Source organism: Aplidium turbinatum, chromosome 3 (assembly GCF_918807975.1).
Source record: "Aplidium turbinatum chromosome 3, kaAplTurb1.1, whole genome shotgun sequence".
NCBI classification, from domain to species: Eukaryota; Metazoa; Chordata; class Ascidiacea; order Aplousobranchia; family Polyclinidae; genus Aplidium; species Aplidium turbinatum.
In genome coordinates, this window is record NC_137474.1 from 11,327,837 (window position 1) to 11,350,566 (window position 22,730).

General features: G+C 37.7%; 2 protein-coding genes across 2 annotated transcripts; both read left to right on the plus strand.

Moving 5' to 3' along the window:
* The first annotated feature begins 215 nt into the window (after nt 1-215).
* LOC145766545 (kelch domain-containing protein 1-like) lies at nt 216-1,484 on the plus strand. Its single transcript, XM_082578267.1, has one exon. The coding sequence runs from the start codon at nt 216-218 to the stop codon at nt 1,482-1,484; it is 1,269 nt and encodes a 422-aa protein (XP_082434393.1).
* Nucleotides 1,485-5,026: 3,542 nt separating this feature from the next.
* Nucleotides 5,027-20,592, plus strand: LOC145766457 (non-structural maintenance of chromosomes element 4 homolog A-like). Its single transcript, XM_082578173.1, has 7 exons — nt 5,027-5,154; nt 13,357-13,493; nt 13,877-14,007; nt 15,202-15,329; nt 18,851-19,038; nt 19,113-19,336; nt 19,975-20,592. Exons 1-7 carry the CDS (start codon nt 5,081-5,083, stop codon nt 20,065-20,067), a joined length of 975 nt encoding a protein of 324 aa, XP_082434299.1. The 5' UTR covers nt 5,027-5,080; the 3' UTR covers nt 20,068-20,592.
* Nucleotides 20,593-22,730: the final 2,138 nt, after the last annotated feature.

The following is a 22,730-nucleotide window of genomic DNA, read 5'->3' on the forward strand; positions in this document are numbered from 1 at the left end:
AAAGTGTCTGTGGAGTCTGCTTTTTTCATAATGGTGGATTGTGGTGTTACCACCACTTTTAGCTTTTTGGAGTTTTGTTTGAAATACTCCATTGCTGTACTAGTTAAAGCTTATACATGCTTATTGCTGTACTGTTAGCATAACATACTTTTCAATTTTTTTGACAACTGAGTTATCAGTTTTGTTCATTTTTAGTCTGGTAGTAAAGTCTAAATATGGGTAATGAGTCATCTAAAAGCGTTGAAAATGATATTATCATAAGTTGGGTAAAGGATAAAGAAAAGTGTCCTTTTGCTCCAAGAGAAGGTCAAGCCGCTGCAGTAGTTGGGTCTAAGTTGTACCTGTTTGGTGGGGCTACTCTGCTGGAAAACAGTGACCAAAATGCAATTTCAGAGTCTGATGAACTGCTTGTTTACGACTTGTCACAAAAAACCTGGTCGAAAGAAGTTTTCTGTGGAGATTGTCCTGAAAGTCGGGTTGGTGCTTCTTTAACCTCTGTAAATAATAACTTATATTTATTCGGAGGTCTTAGCCACACCTCTGGCTGGATGAACGATTTTTTTATTTATGACACTGATAGAAAAATGTGGAAGAAAATTTCAGCTCCCAAGGCACCCAGCCCCAGAGATAAAGTTACTTCTTTATCTGTTGGAGAAAAAATCTACGTTTTTGGAGGTTTTGGGCCAGCTGACAATGACGCAAATGTCACATTTCTAGAAGATGATAATGATGAGGAATATGAAGATATAGATGAATTGCAAGAAGTTCGTGATTGTCAAGATGCTGCAAATTTTACATGGTTTGACCAACTTCACATGTTTGACACTGTAAAAAAGCAATGGTCAGTGATTAGTTCCCCACTTAATGAAGGTCCCAGTGCAAGGGCTGCACATACTTTTACTTACATCAAAGATAAAGATGGAAGTGATCTGTTATATGTGTTTGGAGGTCGTGACTTGGAATCTCGTCAAAGAGATTTGTGGAAGTTTAATCTTTCTCTAAATACTTGGGAGGAATGTAAAGGATTAGGCATTATTCCTCAACCACGATCATTTCATGCTGCTACGGCTGTTGGTCGCCGTTTACTGATTTCTGGCGGAAGAGCAGTAAATAATCGACATTTCAATGATCTGCATGTATATGATACTGACACAAACAAGTGGCTTCAACCAACTATATCAGATTCTTGTGATGAAATGGATATTCCCCAACAAATGGGTTTACACTCACTTTGCACAGTCAATGATTGTGTTGTGCTGTATGGCGGCAGTTCTAATCTTGATCCTGCTACAGGGACTTGCAATAAATTTTACAATAATGTTTACATTTTTTCAGTCAACAATGTTCTGGATGGAGGTCCTGTTTTAGAAAATAAACTTGATGATGATAAAGGCAGTTTGACAAATGTTTCAAGTGTACCTGGATCGTTAGACCTCAAACCAAATTCTGTACCTAAAACACACCAGAAAAATAATCTTAATTAATCTAAAAATTTTCATTTTTTTGTTTTTACACTAGTTTTTACACTGGTATAGTGATTTTTAGTTTTGAGCAATTTAAAAGGCTGTCGCGTAAGTTTTTGCCACATGTTTACAAAACGGTAAACTTTTTCTATAAATTTGATGCTGTCTGCAGGCGAAATGAAGAGTATATTTCTAAACGTCATGTTGTGATTTGAAATTAAGTGCATGTGTTATAAATTTTTAGTGCAACTTTTCTATTCTTTCAAACGTAGTTTTAGTAGTTTGATCAAACTTATTTAGGCTATCATGCTTGTTTTGTGGCAATCATGAATTAGATAACAAATATATTGCACTGCCCTCTACTCAAATGTGGAGAATTCCCCTTTGGTTTCTTGTTTATTTTGATTCTATTTTTGTTAGGAAAAACTAGTATGTATTTTTGTAACTGTTATGTTTACAATTTTAAATGTGTTACGATACGAAAAAAGTTTGATGTATGAATTAAACTGCAAAGGATGTGTTTTACAATATACATTATAATGTCAGTTTTATCTCTGTGTACGGTATCTTACTCTTAGCTCATTCAATATAACCAGCCTTCGAAATTAGCATATTTTTACTGCAGCAAAACCATTGCCAACAAAAAAAGGTCTGCTACTATTCGGCGTGTCCGATTCGGCAAGTCCGATTCGGCGAGTCCGATTCGGTGAGTTCCCTATTCGGCGAGAGCCTTTTTCGGCGAGTGCCCTATTCGGCGAGTTTTTAAAATTTTTGAAAGGAAATTATCGGGTACCGTAGCCTAATTATAATTGCCGTTTTTACATCGTTTTAACGGTCGCTAAACGTTGAAATCGTGCAGAAAGAAATAAAAATAAAATGTTTGAACTATTAAATTGAAATTCGTCATGTCAGTTCAGTTGTTTTTATTTCTGACCGTCATATCAAAAACAATACACGTCAACATAGCAAAGGTAGAAGCGACAAAACGCGAACGTTAAAACGTGCTTGAAGTCATGTCAGTACAGTTGTTTTTATTTCTCATCATGATATCAAAAACAATACGTACGTCAACATAGCAAAGTTGTAGAAAAAGGTAGAAGCGACAAAACGCGAACGTTAAAACTTGCTTGTAACCGAAATCAGTTATTGAGTTGAAAGAAATTTGGCACGGTCGCAACACCTTCAGAAAAATTTAAGATATGAAAGAAAAGAAAATGTTACAAACAAAAAAAATAAATCATGTTTATGTCTATAAGTTAGTACTTTTGAATAGTTAAAATGATTAGTTTGGATCAACAAATGCGTTGCCTACAGCTTGGATTGAAAGGAAATTATCGGGTATCGTAGCTTAGTTATTTCGACCAGCAAAAATTTGTTCCAAGAACCCAGTTAGCCTAACAGTTCATTTTTACATTGTAGTAACAGAATGAAAAGGCTAACCAAATGTGTGGCCTATCATTTTAACGTCGCTAAACGTTGAAATCATGTAGAAAAGGGAGCTTTTGCTGACTAGGATACGTTGAAACTGAGAATCATTTACAGAAGCCCTTCGATTTGTTCTAAGAACCCAGTTAGCCTAACAGTTCATTTTTACATTGTAGTAACACTAATGAAAGGGCTAACCAAATGTGTGGCCTACAGCTTGGATTGAAAGGAAATTATCGGGTACCATAGCCTAGTTATCCGGACCAAATCATCCGTTGCACTCACTTCTCAAATCGCTTGATCAGACCTGATGTCTTCTGATTGTTTTTATCGTTGTCTGACGCAAATACAGCCTTGTCTGACGCAAATAAATATTAATGATTATGTGAGCAAACATTTTAATTTAATTGTTCAAACATTTTTCGCTAAATCTCATTTTCATTTATTTTTCTTTGTCGGAAAGCAAAAGAAACAATATTGTGGAATAAAAAATTCTCTAAATAAGCAGAAGGCGTCGTTGGATTTGGAATTTTCTAATAGTTGAGGATTCGAATATCAATTCAATTTTATTTGTCATTGCTCGCGTAAACATGTAGATAACGATAAAGTAAACACACGAAATTTACATCAACAAAAGGAGAAGATGATAAAACCAAAAGGTTTAAATTATGCATCAGTAAAACAGTGTTTGAAAAACATAATCTTAAAAATGCAATGTATCCCAGTCAGCAAAAGTTCTCTTTTCTACACGATTTCAACGTTTAGCGATGTTAAAACTATGTAAAAACGGCAATTCTGCTGGTCGAGATAAGTAGGCTACGGCACTCGATAATTTCCTTGCAATCCAAGCTGTAGGCCACACATTTGTTGATCCAAACTAATCATTTTAACTATTCAAAAGTACTGTACTAACTTATAGACATAAACTTGATTTATTTATTTTGTTTGTAACATTTTCTTTTTTTTATTTTCCCTTTGCGTTTTGTCGCTTCTACGTTTTTCTACACCTTTGCTATGTTGACGTGTATTGCTTTTGATATCATGATCAGAAATAAAAACAACAGTACTGACATGACGAATTCAAGCACGTTTTAACGTTCGCGTTTGTCGCTTCTATCTTTGCTATATGTTTTGACGTGTATTGTTTTGGATATGATGGTCAGAAATAAAAACAACTGAACTGACATGACGAATTTTAATTTAATAGCTCAAACATTTTTATTTCTTTCTGCACGATTTCAACGATTAGCGACCGTTGAAACGATGTAAAAACGGCAATTATATTTAGGCTATGGTACCCGATAATTTCCTTTCAAAAATTTCAAAAACTCGCCGAATAGGGCACTCGCCGAAAAAGGCTCTCGTCGAATACGGAACTCGCCGAATTGGACTAGCCGAATCGGTCTCGCCGAAACAGGCCATTCCGACAAAAAAACTACTGATTGTGAAATGGCATCTTCAATTGCAGAAGTAAAAATTTTGAGCATGTTTGTTTGCCATGATTCAAAGTGTATTTTCAAATTTATTGATACCTTATCGATTCTAAACTTTATTTTGTTGTTTGTTTATTCTAAACCTTATGTTTGTAACATTAATGATTATAATAAAATAACTGCTTTTTGGAAAACGTTAAGCAAAAAGAGTCATTTGAAGTATGAACTGTTTTAATTTTTGCTTTTAATGTGTAATCATTCTTAAAACATAACATTTTTTGATCGTTGCATTTGATCTCAATCCTGATGGGGAGCATAAAACAATGACATAAGGTAGGGTAGGTAATAATGGCAGTAAGAAACGTTGTTGATGCAGGAATTTGATGACACTTAAGACAGTACTATCAGAATAAAAACGTGAGAAAATAGAGTAAAAATGCTTCATAGTTCACAAGCGATACAACCACTACCAACAGCAATATTCATTTTTCATTGTTTTGCAGAAACTAGCATGACATTTTCGGCACAAATTTGTGCAAGTTTTTTTGTTTATTTATAACCAAAGTAGATTACTAAGATGCATTTGGAATTTTGTGTTTTCGATGTATAAGAAATAGTCTGAAAATTTTCGCACTCCAACAATTTGTTCTAAAATAGTAATGCCAAAATAAATTGTATGTAAATAAACGTTTTTTGTATCTGCTAGGTTTTTTCTGTTTTTAGTGAATTCATTTTAAAGAAAGTATATTTTATTTCGAGATGGATGAAGAAAGTGAAACCACTGGTATGGAAGATTCAGAATTATCAATGTCCATGAACAATCAGCAATCAAGGTAAATTGACAACTGTAGTTAAAATTAACCACTCTCTTTTCAAATCACGTATATACGATATTTGTATCGAGTGATTGTGCAGTTAAGGTTGTCAATTTTATTAAAAAAAAACTCACAACATGCTGTATTTGACTCTATCTAATGACTTGATTGATTGAAATTGAATTCAATGCATTTATTTCTTTTGAGGATGTGCATTCTGCGTGGATCTGGTGCCTAAAACACTAAGAAAACCGGAATGGGCTGTTTTGGATAAATCCTATTTCGGAGACAGTCTTTTTCATAGAAAACCGATTTGTAGGAATTATTTACAGGCCTCGAAATTCCGGCGGACATGACCTCCGGAATGACCTCGAATATCTGCCGAAGCCGACTCATTGGTCGGTCATAAATGACCGCCGCAAAATTCTTGACAAAAATAGAGCTAATGCAGCAAAAATATATTTTAAATTTGAATTGTTACAATTGTTTGTTTAACGCGAACAAATACGGAGCTGAAACAATAATAGTACAGGCAATCGCTTTAAAGATCACATTAGAGTGGCGTGGTTAACGAGCTGATGGCAAAAGTAGCCATTTTTACATCATTTCAACGTCTTGCAATGTTGCCTTGAAATAAAGTTGTCTGAACTTTTCGGCAGGATATGTATTCTAATTTTAACAATGAGGGTTATTGCGTTACATTGATCGTTTGTTAAAAAGAAACGTCACAGAGAAGCAAGTCTCAGCTGTGTTCCGCACGTGCTTAGGCGAATATGGCGACCTTATTCACGCTGATACTGATAGAAATAGAATTTCTGCACATAAGGGAGGGTGTTAGACTAACACTATTGTGTTAGTTAGTTAACACTAACACTATTGAGGGCTTACACTACTGAGTCACTAATGCGCATTTGTCTGGACAGTCCTGACATGGAGATTTACGACCCCGCGCCGGCAGTAATCGCTTGGCACAACGATTATATAACGCGAAAACCACCGAATGAATGATCGGAGTTGCTTTTGTAATAAGGAAATTTGGATTGTTGTTTTCAATTGTGTTTATTGCGTCATCACACGACTGTCATTAACGCACTGATTTATTTGCAAGCAAAAAATATGTCCCGTTGAGATATTAAATGTCCGCTGAAAGGGCCAGTCCGGTAGGACATGCTTGACCGCCGGAAATAAGTACAAATTTCGAGGCCTGATTTAGATAGGTGGTTTTTGTGTTTATTTTTCCATACCCATGTCAGGCGATTTACTTTTAAAACCTATAACACTGGTCGACGAGAGATTTTTCCAAGACAAACTGACAATCATTTCCAAGTAATTCAATACTAATATGCAGCCAGTGCTATCCATGGTCAAAATTAGTATGGTTTTTGCAAGCGTAAACAGTATAAGTAGCTTTCAAGTTGCTGTTATTAGCATAGCTGGCATGAGCGATTGCAACAAGTATGAGTGCTAGACCAAGTAGCTCAAGACGAGGTTGACTGAACATCGAAACAAATTTTTGCTTCATATGCTTAGTTAGAGTAGGTACACATTTACCTTCTGATTCTGTAAAGCTGTCCACCAGCAACAAGCTTCCCTGGGCTAATAAAGTTAATTTATTACGTTTTAAGGAAAAATATTTCGAATACCAACGAAATGGAGAAATGTTGGCTTGTGGAAGCCGGCCTAACATGGCCTACCAGCGTGGTAGTTTCGAAGGCCATTTAACGTTTAATAACTGTTTATTTTCTGATTGCTGAGACTTTAGTTGAAACTTTTTCGCTGGCACTTCAACTGTTTGACCACTGTTTTTTTTTGGCTAAGACCTGAGAGTCTATTTAATTGGGAGCAAGTCTTTTAGGCGCAGACAGTTAGGCGCCGGTCAAATAGGCGCGCACAGCCGCACACTGTGGCGTCAGGATATTTAGGTGCAGAGCACTGTGGCGCCCGTTCATTTAGGTGCTATTTCTAGTAAAGTCGGCAGATTGTATCAGCTTGGGAATGGCCCGTTTCGGTGAGTCCGATTCGGTGAGTCCGATCCCTTAACGGGGGATTTTTTCAATTTTTTTTTTTTAATTATTGGGTACCGCAGCCTAATTATCATTGCCGTTTTAGGGTTAGGGGGTTGGGGTTAGGGGTTAGAGGTTAGGAACTCACCGAATAGTAGCAGACCCTATCAGCTTGGCAGGTAGGGCAATGCTTTTCACACAAAATGTTGTATTGAACAGAAAAATATGTCATGGCTTCTGTGAGTGAAGCTGCTTAAACCGGCAATGCTTTTCACACAAAACTTGTTACATTGAACAGAAAAATCTATTGTATTTTAATGCGCGTGTTAGGCATTTATTTGTTGTTAGTCCAGGTTTGCGTCGGCGAAAGCTTTATCAATAAATTATTCAAGTTTTCGAACAAGACTGAGTTCACTTTTAGTGAGTCAAATAATAACTACACTAAACATCAGTAAAAAATATATCGTAGCATATATTCAAGCGGGTGGTAGGCTTGAGTGAAGAGTAACTTAGTTTTCCGTCAAAACCCCGACTAGGTTTAATAACGAGCAAAGTCGCACCATTAAGTAAGGTTCCATCTGGCTGCAACCTGTGTTCAGGATGCATAGCAAATGTCCTGTGGAGATGTGCTAATATCAAGAGTAGTAGAGCGTTGTCTCGCACCTCATCTCCACACGCGCATTAACAAAACAACATATTTTTCTGTTCAATATATATACCATTTTGTGTGAAAAGCATTGCCCTACCTGCCAAGCTGACACAATCTGCAGACTTTACTAGGAATAGCACCTAAATGAATGGGCGCCACAGTGCTCCGCACCTAAATATCCAGACGCCACAGTGTGCGCGCTTATCTGACCGGCGCCTAACTGTCTGCGCCTAAAAGACATGGACCCAGTTGATTAACCTTTACTGTTACCATGAAACGCCGTTTGATTACCTTTTTTTTTTTGATGACACTTTACTTTGTTAAGCTCTACTATAAGTTAATTCTTTTGAATATGCCACTGTGGAATTTTAGAATTCTTCAAAAAAGGCTTTCTCCGAATAGTAGCAGACCGAGTAAAACAATGTATCATATATGTTTTTTCTTTTTGATTGAGAAAAAGTAAAACTGCAACCATAGGCGCCGGGTTTTGAAAATTGCCGGGGGGGGCAAACTTTCTAGCCGACTGATTGCTTACATTCAAAATGCTGATGTTTGTATGTCAGCATTGATGTTTGTTTGCGTCCATCTGCCATTGTGTATCACCAAGCTTTATAATGTAGGCTCAGGCCTCGAAATTCACGGCGGACATGTCCGCCGTCACAGCATGTGATGTCCGCGGGAATACCATCTAGATCAGTCATATTTGTCCGCCGAGAAATAACATAGGAACTAGCGATGCAAATCGTCATTGCATAGCACGAACAATTGTTGCGATAATATATTTTCCAGCGCATTCTAGCGCGCATCTAAAAATGTGCATACTGTATCCCTTACCGTAGCTTCCATTCAAAGAGGAAAACTTTCGATTTTTACATTGCTTCAACGATTGATGACATTGAATCAGCGTAACAGAGGTGAATTCTTCGCTAAGAATCGATAGAAGTACAGGTACTTCCACACTAAGCACGCGCAATTTAGTTCAAGTTTTACGTCACAATGTCTGGCTTTGATCTCCGAGTAATAATGATACGGCAAGGTCGGTTACTAAATTAGATTATACGAGTAGGCTATTGCAGCAAGATGCAACAAAATTTGTTAAGTTTTGGTATTATATACACTTATACAGTATGAAAGAAAAGACCCAAGGAAAATTCACTTTCGCTCACATGACACACAAAAATAAACTTAAAGAAAAAAGCCTGTTAAACTTTGCGCAGCAGAAAATAATAGCGTTGGTGTAGAAATGTTCCGACTCCTGCCAAGAGTATTGTGACGAAATAAGCCACACGACCTTGTTCGGTGGAAGTTAATCAGTTATGTGACGTATTGACCAGCTACACGGCGCTTTGACTCTTCAAGCGCAAGTCGTTGGTCTGATGAAAGCCTTTCAGAGTGACTTTACTGAATTTTCAAAAAGCCTTCTAAAACCGTAGTTATAGTTCTGAAATGGCGAAGAATTATTATCAAGATAAAGTGATTAAGCATGACGATCGACGGCTAAAACTGGTGTGTCCGCCGTGCGACTTAATTTGTCTGCCGAGATAGCTGCTCAGACCGGACATGTTTGTCCGCCGTCAACAAAAACTAATTTCGAGGCCTGTAGGCTACTTTGAATTATATGCTGGTCACTTTGAACTTCAGCTCTTAATACGCGTAGGCCGTAGATACTAAACTGAGCAAATCGCACCTCGTTATTGACACTCCCAAGAAAAAACAAAGCGGAAGAAATCAAGAAAAACGTTTTTCAATCATTGTTACTATGCTTCAACGGCACCATGCTGGCGTTTATCAGCTACCGTACTTCTGTTTCTTTTGTTATCTTAGGAGCAGCGCTCTTGTTGCAACAAGTAGATCTTTTGATTGAGATCGATCCGCAATGAAGGTCAAACCATAGATATCTTATATATAGATATGCAACTCAGCAATCGTGGAATTATCGTCACGCTCGACTGAATTTATGGACACAATCAACAATCAAGGTTGCCAGCTTGGCTAGCGTATCTATGGTAGGCTATTATTGTACGGTTTGGGCTTGGCGAGTGGTGGCTTTTGAGCTCCTTTGGAATATTTTGTTTGGCGTATATTTCAAGTTTTCACAGAATAGCCTACTATGAAAAATCAAGACAATAATCTTTCTTCACGTAGGTTATGCAACTTCTGTTTCATGATCGTTGGAACTACCATTTAAGCTTATTTCCAGTGACTCATTAAAGCTTGTTGTAGGCAGTTTACAAACCTGAGATAGAGGGGCGCCGGAACGATTTTAGGGTGAAATATACGGTAGCGATAATGCTGGGCAACTCGTTCGTTTTCCCGTTATTAGCCATGAAAGTCGAAATGTGAGACAGATGAATAATTGCAATAGCTTGAACAAGAAACGAAAGGTAAATTTCCCATTTATAGCATCACAATCTGCTGCAAAGTATAAAATGTGTCCACGGGATAATTTGTGTGGGCCTACTGTAGGCTATAGGCCCTATAATTTGGCTAAAAGCGAATAGCAGAAGTTGTTAGCCTATATTGCAAAATGTGCAGTAGCTTACATGACCTTAAAAGGGCACCATTGCCCCCCATCCAGAGAAAATTTGAGGGCAGGGGGCATCCTCCCCCCTGCTGAGACAGCTTCATTAGCATCACGGATCCAACCGCCAAACCAAGACAATTTTAATGTTTGGTACACACCATAACTGGCTACCAAATGCTATAGCACAGCTTTCGGTAGCCAGCAGTAACTTTCATTTTGGTAACACTCAGTAGATTAATTGAATAAAACTTCAGCTTGTCCTGGAACTACAGCTCCAAAAAAGGTCTTTACCTACTTATCAATGGTTGACAGGCTTGTTGTTAGGCATTGTCGGAAATTTTCAAGCATTTTCAGGGGTTGTCAGGCATTGTAGAGTAGCTACTTTCAGGCATTGTGTAGGATTTCCAGGCATTGTCGATCATTATCAGTGGTTGACGGGTTTGTTAGGCATTATAGAACATTTTCAGGCATTGCCAAACATTTTCAGGGGTTGTCGAGGATTTTCAGGGGTTGTCAGGCATTGTAGAGTAGCTACTTTCAGGCATTTTCGGGAATTTCCAGGCATTGTTGATCAATATCAGTGGTTGACAGGTTTGGTAGTCATTATGGAACATTTTCAAGCATTGTCGAACATTTTCAGGGGTTGTTGAGCATTTTCAGGGGTTGTCAGGCATTGTAGAGTAGCTACTTTTAGGCATTGTTAGTAATTTCAAGGCATTGTCTAGAATTTAGGGGGGGCAGAGGGTGCAGGTACCCCGGACCCCCGACTTTTAAAAGGCCCCCCTACGTGAAAAAATGTGATTTTGTGTTAGTTTTTTTCTTTTAACTTATGTGGTTTCTGCAAAATGCTGTGCAGTGCTGGATTGATGCTACTGTAGACGTCGAGGGGGTGTTTCGCACCGTAGGCGAATTTTTTTGCACGGGGGCCCCTGATCTAAAAGTGCCACCAGGCCCCCCATCAGTTAAATCCGGCCATGTGTGAAAATGAAATGCGTTTTTATCAGATTATAATCAAAATCAAAAATCGTACGGTAGTCTGAAAGTGCCGCCCGGGGCGGTCCGCCCCTCCTTCCCCCCCTACCTACGCCACTGATTGTCGGACATCTTCAGGCATTGTCTAGAATTTCCAGGCATTGTCGAACATATTCAGTGGTAGATAGGTTTGTTAGGCATTGTCAAACGTTTTCTTGGGTTGTCGATCATTACCAGGTTTTGACAGGTTTGTCAGGCATTGTCGATACTTATGATAGCCAGATCATTTAAACGCTGCTTTGTTTGTGTATACTGTAAATACGTTTACAACCTACGCAAAATAGAAAGGGATCATTCTGCTGCGCATGCAGAGCTGGGAATAAAAATGCATGAAAATGTTCGACAATGCCTGACAAACGTGTCAAAAACCAATAATGATCGACAATGCCTAGAAATCCTAGACAATGCTAGGAAATGCCCAACAATGCCTGAAAGTAGCTTAATCTAGAATGCCTGACTACCCCTGAAAATGCTAGACAACCCCTGAAAATGTTCGACAATGCCTGACAAACCCGTCAACCACTAATAATGATCAACAATGCCTGGAAATCCTAGACAATGCCTGGAAATTCTCAACAATGCCTGAAAGTAGCTACTCTACAATGCCTGACAACCCCTGAAAATGTTTGACAATCCCTGAAAATGTTCCATAATGACTACCAAACCTGTCAAACACTGATATTGATCGACAATGCCTGGAAATCTTAGACAATGCCTAGAAATTCCCAACAATGCCTGAAAGTAGCTACTCTACAATACCTGACAACCCCTGAAAATGCTCGACAATCCCTGAAAATGTTCGACAATGCCTGAAAATGTTACATAATGACTACCAAACCTGTCAAACACTGCTATTGATCGACAATGCCTGGAAATCCTAGACAATGCCTGGAAATTCCCGACAATGCCTGAAAGTAGCTACTCTACAATGCCTGACAACCCCTGAAAATGCTCGACAACCCCTGAATATGTTCGATAATGCCTGAAAATGTTCGACAATGCCTCACAAGCCTGTCAACCACTGATAATGATCGACAATGCCTGGAAATCCTACACAATGCCTAGAAATTCCCAACAATGCCTGAAAGTAGTTAGCCTACTCTACAATACCTGAAACCCCTGAAAATGTTCGACAACCCCTGAAAATGCTCCACAACCCCCCAAAAAGCCGACAATGCCTGACAATGCCTACAATGCCAGACAATGGGTATTTAGAGGTACCCTCTGTGACTGTGATTTGTTTTCAATCGCCAGAATCTCCATAAAGCAGTCCATGCGGAACGAGAATGTAACGTCATCACAAGCAATCCATACGTCAACTTGAAAACGAAGAAAGTTTTATTTAAACAAAAACCAAAAAAATATATTAAAAATAAAGTTGTTTTGCTGTGCCAAGTTTGAAGTCAATGCATACAGCCATAGCTACGCTGTTAGCCTTCAAACATCGTTACGCACCACTGAGTTGCATATCTATATATAAGATATCTATGGTCAAACTAACGCAAATCTAAACTTAGAAACATTTGATTTAGGATTTTTTTTAAATAATTTGAGGGGGGGCAGCCACCCCGAGCTAAATTCACGGGGTGCGCCGCCCCCCTGGAGTCGGCGCCTATGACTGCAACTATATGTAGCTAGAAAAATGAATGTATTAAATTAAATGTGACTATCTAGTATCTATCTGTTTACAAATATGGCAATACCCAATGAGACCACAAAGTAGGTTAGGTAAATTTTTACCTGGATACCAAGAGTTATAGAACTGGTGGCTTATGTAAAAAAGACACCATCAGGAAGTAAACTCGCCTTGCTTATCATTTGCAAGGCATTTATTTGAGGATAAACGATTTGGTTCTGTGTAAATGTATATATAGCCGTTATTATGTTTCAAGCAAAAGATGTACAAATTGTATTTTTAAGTTACTGTGCGATTAGCAATGACACAAGACACAAAATTTCTTTTCATGCTTGAATGAGTTTTTGAATTCATTTGCATGTTTTGTATATTTCAGGGCAGAAAAAATAGAACTGAGAAAAAAATACCGCAGGTTGATTCAAGAAACCCAAGACAACAAAGAAGAACTTATTAAGCCTGATAATGATGGTTTGATGGTCAATATTGCTAAAGCTGATGAACTATTTGAAAGAGGTACGGTATTTATAACGATTTTATGAAGATTTGAACGGAACAGTTCAACAAAAACTTTTGTATTTAGTAGAAATTTAAAGCTCAGTAATGTGTGCGTTTTATTTTAACCATTTTTTTTTTCAAATCATTTCCCAGTTAGATTTTTTCGTACCATTCCCTCAACAGGGCAGGTTTTGTTGCATATTATATGATAAGATGTTTTTATTGTAAATTGCAAAATTATGCAGTATTATTTGGGTTGTGACTAGTTTCAGAAATGCATAATTTGAACATTCAAAACGAAAAGTTATCGCAAAAATCCACAAAACAAAATTTGACAGTTATCATCGGCAATCGCTTTGCTTGTGGTGTATGAAATTGTTTTCATATTTATGTTCTTGCAGTGAAAGAAACACGGGAGGCGGCTTTGGATGCGCGTTTTATGTCACTTACAGTTTCCATTGGTGCTCAAAAAACAAGTTTGCTGCAAACTGACTTGGTTGCTTTCCAGGCAGATGAATTTGTCCAAAAATTGGTATAGATTTTATTAGTTCACCAGGTTTTTTTTAATTTTTCTTTGCCCTGTTTGGATGTTTTTTTTAAAGTATCACTACTGTGATTTGTTTTTTAGCATTTCCCTTGGATTTACTCGAGTTGATTTCAGATAACTTATTCTCTGACCGACAGACTTTTTGCCAGGGCTGTGAAGTCGGTAGGATTTTAGCGTGTCCGGACTCGGAGTCGTTTAAAATACGGCCAACTCCGGTAAATTGATAAAAAACGATAAACAATAAAAATTTTCAATAAAAAATCAACCAGGTTTGGTAACTACAAAAATTTATTGGTAGAGCTTTCGCCGCCGTAAAGGCGGCTTCATCAGTACTCTTATTCAAATAAAATCAAATTGATAGAATGAATTTGATTCTATTTGAATAAGAGTACTGATGAAGCCGCTTTTACGGCGGCGAAAGCTCTACCAATAAATTTTTGTAGTTACCAAACCTGGTTGATTTTTTATTGATTACTATACGTTTGGTTGAATCCTTTTATATGGATCCTACAATTATTTATGATTAGCAATTCCCAAAACCCCGAGAAGCCAGAACTGAGGTTAAGAGTCTGCAGAAACCTTTTATTACTAATAAAAATTTTGTTTGTGATACAATTTTTCAATATATTGTTTCTTAATCTCTGTATTGCGCTCCAGTCCAAACCTTTACCAAAAAATGAAAGTGTTGGACTGTTGGTTCTTGTCGGTTTTGTGAAAGTCGTCGTTTCAATTTTGATTACAAATTTAACGAAATTGATTTTTTTAAAAAGACAAAATTTCAGAAAAATCTAGCAACACTAAAGCCGGAGTCGGCCCGTTATAAGCCGAGGAGTCGGAGTCGTATATTTTTCGCCCGACTCCACATCCCTGCTTTTTGCTGTATGAAGTCACGGGCTACTAGTAGGGACTTCACAACCCAAGTTGCTATTTGCCCTATGGTAGCTGCAGTAATTGTGTACTTTCTGTTACTTTAATTTAGTACTGAAGTAGATTTTAATAACTGCTCTGTTTTGGCTACAATACGCATTTTCATTTTATCTACATCTCAGGTAGCACAGTTTGCTATTTGTACATCGTTTCATGGTGGGGCAAAAAAAGGCAATATTTACCAGCTGAGACATTTATGAAGCGTAAATGTTGCATACACGTTTAAAAATTGACATTTTGCCAAACGTCTAGACAGCGTTGATGGGCGGGACGGTGTCTGACGACACTGAAGAGGCATCGATTCCTGACGCTGGTTGGGAGATTCTCGCCAACACAGCAAACAATTACTTCACCAGCATCGTACCTGCGCTTCACCCCTTGTGCGTATCAGGCTCTACTTTTTACCTTTAAATTATCTTAAAGCTCGCTAATAAGCTGAAAAGTATTGGCACTTGTTGACTAAACATGAATTTTGCAAACTTTTTCTGCCCTTTGTATTTATCACTTTCTAAGAATTTCACATACTACTTCATTTCATCACAAGAATGAAGATGCAAATAAATCATTGTTTTATGATAAATAAACTGATCTTTTTCATTGTTGTTGCACAAATACAGTAGCTACTTTGTTGTGTCGTTTTCGGACTATTAGTGATATGTGTAACATATACAAAAACATACATCCATGCAACCTTGCCGTAATTTCGCGTACATTTGGCCACTGATTGGGGTCTGCTAGATTTGCAACGGAAAGTGTATCGACGAGCAAGCATTTACCGACGACGACGAATAGAATAAATCTTTAAAAATGCTAATGGTAATCGTTATCAGAATCGTATTGCGACTTTTACGATTTGAAAAATCACAACAAACGGAAAGAAAAACGTTGTTTCGAACTATGTGTACTAGGGTGGTTCAAAAAAAGTGAAATTGTAAAGTCTCACCCTTTCAAAAGTTTCCATTCACTACAAAAACACCTTGTGTAAAATATTTTTGAAAAATATTAATGTTTAGGGGTAGCTCAAGGCTTCCTAAATTTGGGAATATTTGACGAAATGGGTCAAATTTTAAATACCTGTATTTCGTAAACGCTTAAAACAAACATACATCTGTTTGGGTTCATTTTCATCAGGTTGAAGAGTACTATAACTTGGTAAAGTAAACAATGGTAAGTATGTACTTTTGGAAAATTGCGATTTTAAAATTTTTACAAAAACACTTAGTTTATACATTTTTTTTAACATTTAGTGGTAGCTGAAACAGGTTGAAATTTCAGTAAAATCTGGAAATTGTTGCAATTGATGTACAATGTACAATGATGTTGAATGCACAATGATGTACAATGTACACAGCACAATGCGCATTTGCACATACAGTCATACAAAGTCAAGTGCCAGACAATTGATAGCCATGAACCATTCAGACTTTCTCAGTGAGTGTCTTTTTGTTGCTGTCAGGCTATGCTTTTCTGTGTTCGTGCGCACTGCACAACCTGTAACAGATACTGAAATTGTTCTTCATCACATGTTAGTAGGCCACTCAACTCCTGAATTAAAGCTACTCCTTGTTCTGCGTGGTCGATGACAACTCTTATGGCCTGCACAATGTCACACGCTGCTTGAAAATCTTCTCGCCCTTTCCGTGTCTCTGGATCTGCTTTGAGAAAACCACCATTGAGAAAACCATTCTTTCTCTCAAAAAGCGTTTGGGATCTTTGTGTGACAAAGTCGACCAAACAACTTCCTTGAATTTCTTTAGATTCACGTGAATTCGCTTCGGAGGATCTGCATGTCCCTTGTTTTTGCAATGCGAGAACCATTTTTCGTTTCACTGCTGCAGGCGCATTCTTGTCAAACAAGGCCAGTTCAATCAACTTTTTTGATAAATACTACAGGTGGCCAACGAGCTTCACTGCTGCTGCTTTAGAAATGGCTGGGTTAATGTGTTTGTACTGCACCATGGTGTACCAGGGACTGCAAAATCTGGAGGTCATTGTTGGGAGCACAGGCTGAGAGAGGAGCTGTCATCCATTTCAGGCTTTGAGATAAACCCAAATGGTAAAGATGGTTATATCTCGTAACACCTTTCTGTTCTTTGGTATTGAACTTAAACTGGCTTCTGAACAGCCACACCTTTATGCTATAGATAACTTTCGACATCCAATGGGCTTAGTGCACCGGTCCCGGAGCCCTGAACTTAACTTTGTTGGCAGGAACTCCACCAAAAAAATCATAGACAATTTCAACATTTTTAGGTAATCATTTCTTGGGTGGTTTTGGCTAGCTGACTCTCAATCAAACTCAGAATATATCCTTGAGAATATATCCTTGACGTCTGTCACAGGTTGTGCAGTGCGCACGAACACAGAAAAGCATAGCCTGACAGCAACAAAAAGACACTCACTGAGAAAGTCTGAATGGTTCGTGGCTATCAATTGTCTGGCACTTGACTTTGTATGACTGTATGTGCAAATGCGCATTGTGCTGTGTACATTGTACATCATTGTACATTCAACATCATTGTACATTGTACATCAATTGCAACAATTTCCAGATTTTACTGAAATTCAACCTGTTTCAGCTACCACTAAATGTTAAAAAAATGTATAAACTAAGTGTTTTTGTATTCATTTTGTAAAAATTTTAAAATCGCAATTTTCCAAAAGTCAAGCCTTAAAGCAGCCGGCGGCCATGGCCGCTAAGTAGTGCTTGAATGACCGCCTGTGCTACCTCCTCAGTCGGCCAAGTTTGGCCGCCGGTTTCTTCTAGCCAATTATTTAATTTCGCATTAGAATGATCGTGGATTAAATGTCGAAAATATGTAGTATCAAAGAGTGACGCAGAATTAGGTCAGCGCATCATAGTCACTACTGTTGTATTGAATATATCCAGCTGCGATCACCAGCGCTGTAAGTCTTGTTTGCAATTCCCGATGTTTATTTTAACGAAGTGTTAATCCGAAGTGCTAATTTACATCAGCTGGCAATATTGCCGTTTTTATATCGATTCAATGTTGTCGGACATTGAATCGTTGTTAAAAAGGAGAACTAGGTTAGTTGACATCCGTGGGTAAAACACGTGTCTTCATAGTTGAGAACGCTGTGGGTTAGTGACTTCACACCCTCAATGGTGACATCATAACGGAATAAATGGTCAGGTTTTATGAAAGGCGGCATGCAGTTGAAACAATTTACTGAGCTGCGAGCAGTTAAAACAATTTAGGGTCGTTAGATGGTCCCGCAATACCGGATTACAATCCCGATAAAGCATTTAATGCGTGGTACAACGATTCTATTGCAGGACGTCGCCCAGACTTCAACAACGCTAAGTGATCATTTCAACATTGTTGCAAGTTAAATGCTATTTACTTGTGCTATCGTTATTGTATTTTGGCCTCCAAGCACGCAGATTTGGCCGCCGAGAAGGGGCTCTCGGTAGGCCACGATGGCTGCCGGAAAAAAACAAGAGTTTTAAGGCCTGAAAAGTACATACTTACCATTGTTTGACTTTACCAAGTTATAGTACTCTTCAACCTGATGAAAATGAACCCAAACAGATGTATGTTTGCTTTAAGCGTTTACGAAATACAGGTATATATTTAAAGTTTGACCCATTTCGTCAAATATCCCCAAATTTAGGAAGCCTTGAGCTACCCCTAAACATTAATATTTTTCAAAAATATTTTACACAAGGTGTTTTTGTAGTGAATGGAAACTTTTGAAAGGGTGAGACTTTACAATTTCAAAATTTCACTTTTTTTGAACCACCCTAATGTGTACTTGTGTAGTGTGCACCGGCGCATCTAAGCCGTACGAGCTTGCATTTGTGATTTGAGTAGTAGCTTTCCTTAAGTGTTTGAAGCCATATTGTTACAAAAACTAAACTTTCTAAAAATCTTTTCAGATCTGGAGCTTTCGAAAGCAATTCTGTCGTAAAACCAGTTAAGACACGACGGCAAGCGGAGGATGGAAAAAATGACAGAGCGCAATTACCTCAACAAGTGACTAACTACAGAAGTGACAAAAAAGAAGCTACACCTGAGGAAATTGAGAGAGTGTTTAAGATCATCAGAGGTCTTTATGCAATGGATGGTAAGTTCTTTGCAATAAGAATTAATCTGCATTGAATTTGACCGATATATAATTAATTTTGTTTTTATCACCAGATATGCCTATTGACTATTTTGAACTGGTCGTTAACCCTGATTCTTTTGGCCATACCATCGAAAACATATTCCACGTTGCATTTTTAATAAAAGACGGCTTGGTAAAGATGTACCTTAACGATAACGGATTGCCTGTTATTGAGCCACTCCCTGCCGTAGACACAGAAGCGGCGAGAGATCAAACAATTTCCTCAGGCGATGGGCCCAAAGAAGATTGCAATCAGGTTTGTAGTTGTTTTCGTTTTCATGAGTTACTAGGGTTGCGTGCAGTGGACTTTGTGAATTTTACACGTCATCGATCTAGAAGAATGCAAATTTTTTGTTAGTGTAGTTTCGTAGCGACGCACACATTCAACGCTGTATTGTACTAATTTCTCGAACGCCTGATGAAAATTGTCGACTTTACATCATTGCTGTGTGCTGGTGCTAGAATTTTGTTTCGAAATATATAGGTTTCTGACAGCCCTAGTCATTAATGTCTTGGCAAGGCACGGAGATGGACGCAAAGATAGCTTCTTATCCTTCTTGTCTACTTAATCCACCTTAAAACCAAACCAAATTCTTATTTATATCGTAAAGCCGCGTACTGTGTATGTGTATGTTTTCCTTCATGATGCAGCTACTTCACTTGTTTGTTAGAGTGCTTAGTCATCAAGCCTCGGACAAATAGAAATGTATATTTCAAAATATACTTTTCTAATCTTTCAATTCTTCTACTTCACTTCAATTTCAGTTTCAAAAGTTCTTGCAGTTCCGTTACACTTCCACCGACCAACACTATGTCGTCAGCATATCGAAACTTGCAAGCCTTATGAAGCCATTATATGATTACCACTGCTGAAGTCACGTTGTTTTTCAACAGGTGATAGTGTCTTTGTCGTACAACGAATGGAAACAAATCATCGACGCGTACAAGCTGGAAGGAAAACAACCCTACATCTCAGCCAGTACTTGACAGGAGCATCATTATGTTTATTATTTTTTATTTTTTTTACCGTAATTTGTTAATGATTTCAAGTCCTTTTTGACATGTTTTTTTTTAAAGGACCTTGTGCGAAATTTGTTCTGTTCTTGCGTATTATTTTTTTATATCCTGCGTATTATGTTTTAGCAACACTCAATTCGTTGTTTCTGCAATTTATTGTCGATCTCTCCACATGCGAGAACCACGGTTTAACTTTAATGACACATTTTTCTGGGTTCAAGCAGCCATATGCTACACTGGATAGTGGTATTTCGTGTCGATTTTGTGGTTGAGTTATTTCAGATTTATTTTTTTTATCATGCAACCTTTCTCGTTTAGAAAAGAATTTCTTATAGCATTTCATAACAGTGTCGGGTTTTTCTTGAAAAATAATATTTTTTTAAGTGAACAATTCTCATGTGTTCTCTTGTAGCCCTATTTGGTGTCTTAATGAATATTGCAATTTGGGCATTTAACATGATAAAAGAAACATAATAGTAAACGTTTTCCATTATACATCTACCGCTTGTCAACTCTTTGAAAAAAACTAATTCTACTTTACATACCAAATGCTAGAGCACATACAGTATTACACAGAAGATGGGCTAAACATTTGAGCAGAGATGCATTTGAGAACACTGCTTTACGTTACTCTGATACGAAATGATAGAGAAAGGCTTACAAAAAACGGGTCGAGCATTTGAAAATGGTAAAGATTAATTTGTATTGCTCAGAAGCTTTTCTTGTTCTCATAGATTACACATCAAGACGTTTGGATTTCTTACCAACAAAAGATATTGTCAGAAAGTCTTTGACATTGAGCTCTTCACCTAAAGATGCAGTAGAACTCAAATCTAAAACCCTGCAAGATTTTTATTCAAAAACCAAGTGGGATAATCATTGTTGGCATAAAAGTAGGAACCCTTCTGGCTTTATTCCCACTTCAAGTAAGGTCGCCAGTGCAGATTGCAGTTTTCCACATTACTCTGTCAGCAGCATCTTCCTCCCTCACTTCCACTATTTCCATATTTTCTGCCACAAGTCTCTCCATCTTTTCGACTATCTTCGTTTTCTTTTACTAACTTCCAATTGTCTTTACTCTTATTCTTTCGACATAATTTTTGTCTCTACTTACAACGTAACCCAAACGTATAAGGCGTGTCTCTTTCAGCTTGTCGTCTAGCTTTCCAGCCTGCATTCGTTCTTTGATGGTTTCATGCCTTACTCCTTTTCCATCAAAGTAGGAACCCATTCGATTGATTTCTTTATAAAAAAAAAAAAAAAAAAAAACAGTCATTGTTCGAGCAAACGTCTGGAGCTCACGAGATCAACAGGCACTCGATGAAAGCAAATTTATAATTTCAGAAACAGACTGCGCTGCATTTGAGAAAGAGCTTAGTATTAGTAGATTTTGTCTGACCCAAGTGTCTCAATTATTTCAATTTACCCTGATTTCTGCAGCTAGACTTTGGAATCAGTTTCGCAAAGAATTGTTTTGAAGGTATGTTAACCCATTAAAAGCCGCCACAAGTTCCCGTTGCTCTTTTTAGGAAATATTTCAGCCACAAAGTTGTATTGTCATAACTTTTGAATTAGTTTAAAAAAAAATTGATGATTTTTGCTTTTTTGATGCATTTTTTTGTTTGCCTTTTAAAAGGACACCGGCCACATAGTCAAATGTAAATCTCGCGATACCTTAACATAAGAAGGTGTTTGTTTCGGTTCACTAAGTTCATTTTCAACTACAGGAACAAAATCATTGCTAACAGTTACTGGCATTAACCCTAAATCTTCTACCACAGTCTCGAGTATACATTCCTCAGCCTCACACTCACTGACATTCAGAAGTTGATTCGGAGATACATTGATGGAGCCTGCGTTAAAATTCACTTCTTTACAGTTCACTTCTTCAAGTTTCGAAGATTACCGCACACAAAACTAGGTCTCAACAAATAATGTGTTCCACACTGTTCTGACTAACTGTGCCCAAATTTTCCTCGAAAGCAATGACTGGCTAATTTTTTTTGCCCAAAAGTCATAAATAAGAGTCTCGAGGTTACACAAAACTAGGTTGCAAGAAATATGCGTTCCACACTATTCTGACTAACTGTGCCCAAATTTTTTTGGCTAATTTTCTTTGCCGGAAGTTCTTACTTGAGTTATAGCTTATCGTCACTCAAAGACATTAGACATGCAAATATTTCATCCAAATTGTTGAATTTCTTGCCAATTAACGCATTTAAAAAAATTAAAATGTAGTTTTAATTAGTTTTTTAAAGCAAGAAGCTAAAAAAATGTAATTTTGATGAATCGACAAAAATATCAAAAAATTTCTGCAGCTTTTGCCGAATTCTCGACAAATCAAAAGCTGTGGGGGTGCGATCGCACCCCCTGCACTCCCAGCTCCTGCACCTATGAGCTACTTTGTTTCCAAATTTCTTGAGGTAGCTTCTTAGATAATACGCGGTTGTCCTTCAAAAATTGCTCATTACAACAAACTTAGTTTCATAGCTTACAATTTTGAGAAATAATCTGCAGTGTTCACTCCTGCAAACAGTGTTCCAGCCTCATTTTTTAATCATAGATCGATTTCGCTATCACAGCATCCTCAGTATGATCATGTCAAGAAAGCTCTTGTCAAGTCATGTTTCGCC

Coding starts and splice junctions, on each gene's coding strand:
- LOC145766545 (XM_082578267.1), top strand. CDS start 216: ATGGGTAATGAGTCATCTAAAAGCGTTGAAAATGATATTATCATAAGT.
- LOC145766457 (XM_082578173.1), top strand. CDS start 5,081: ATGGATGAAGAAAGTGAAACCACTGGTATGGAAGATTCAGAATTATCA. Junction 5,155..13,356: donor ATGAACAATCAGCAATCAAG/GTAAATTGACAA, acceptor TGTATATTTCAG/GGCAGAAAAAATAGAACTGA. Junction 15,330..18,850: donor GTACCTGCGCTTCACCCCTT/GTGCGTATCAGG, acceptor AAATCTTTTCAG/ATCTGGAGCTTTCGAAAGCA.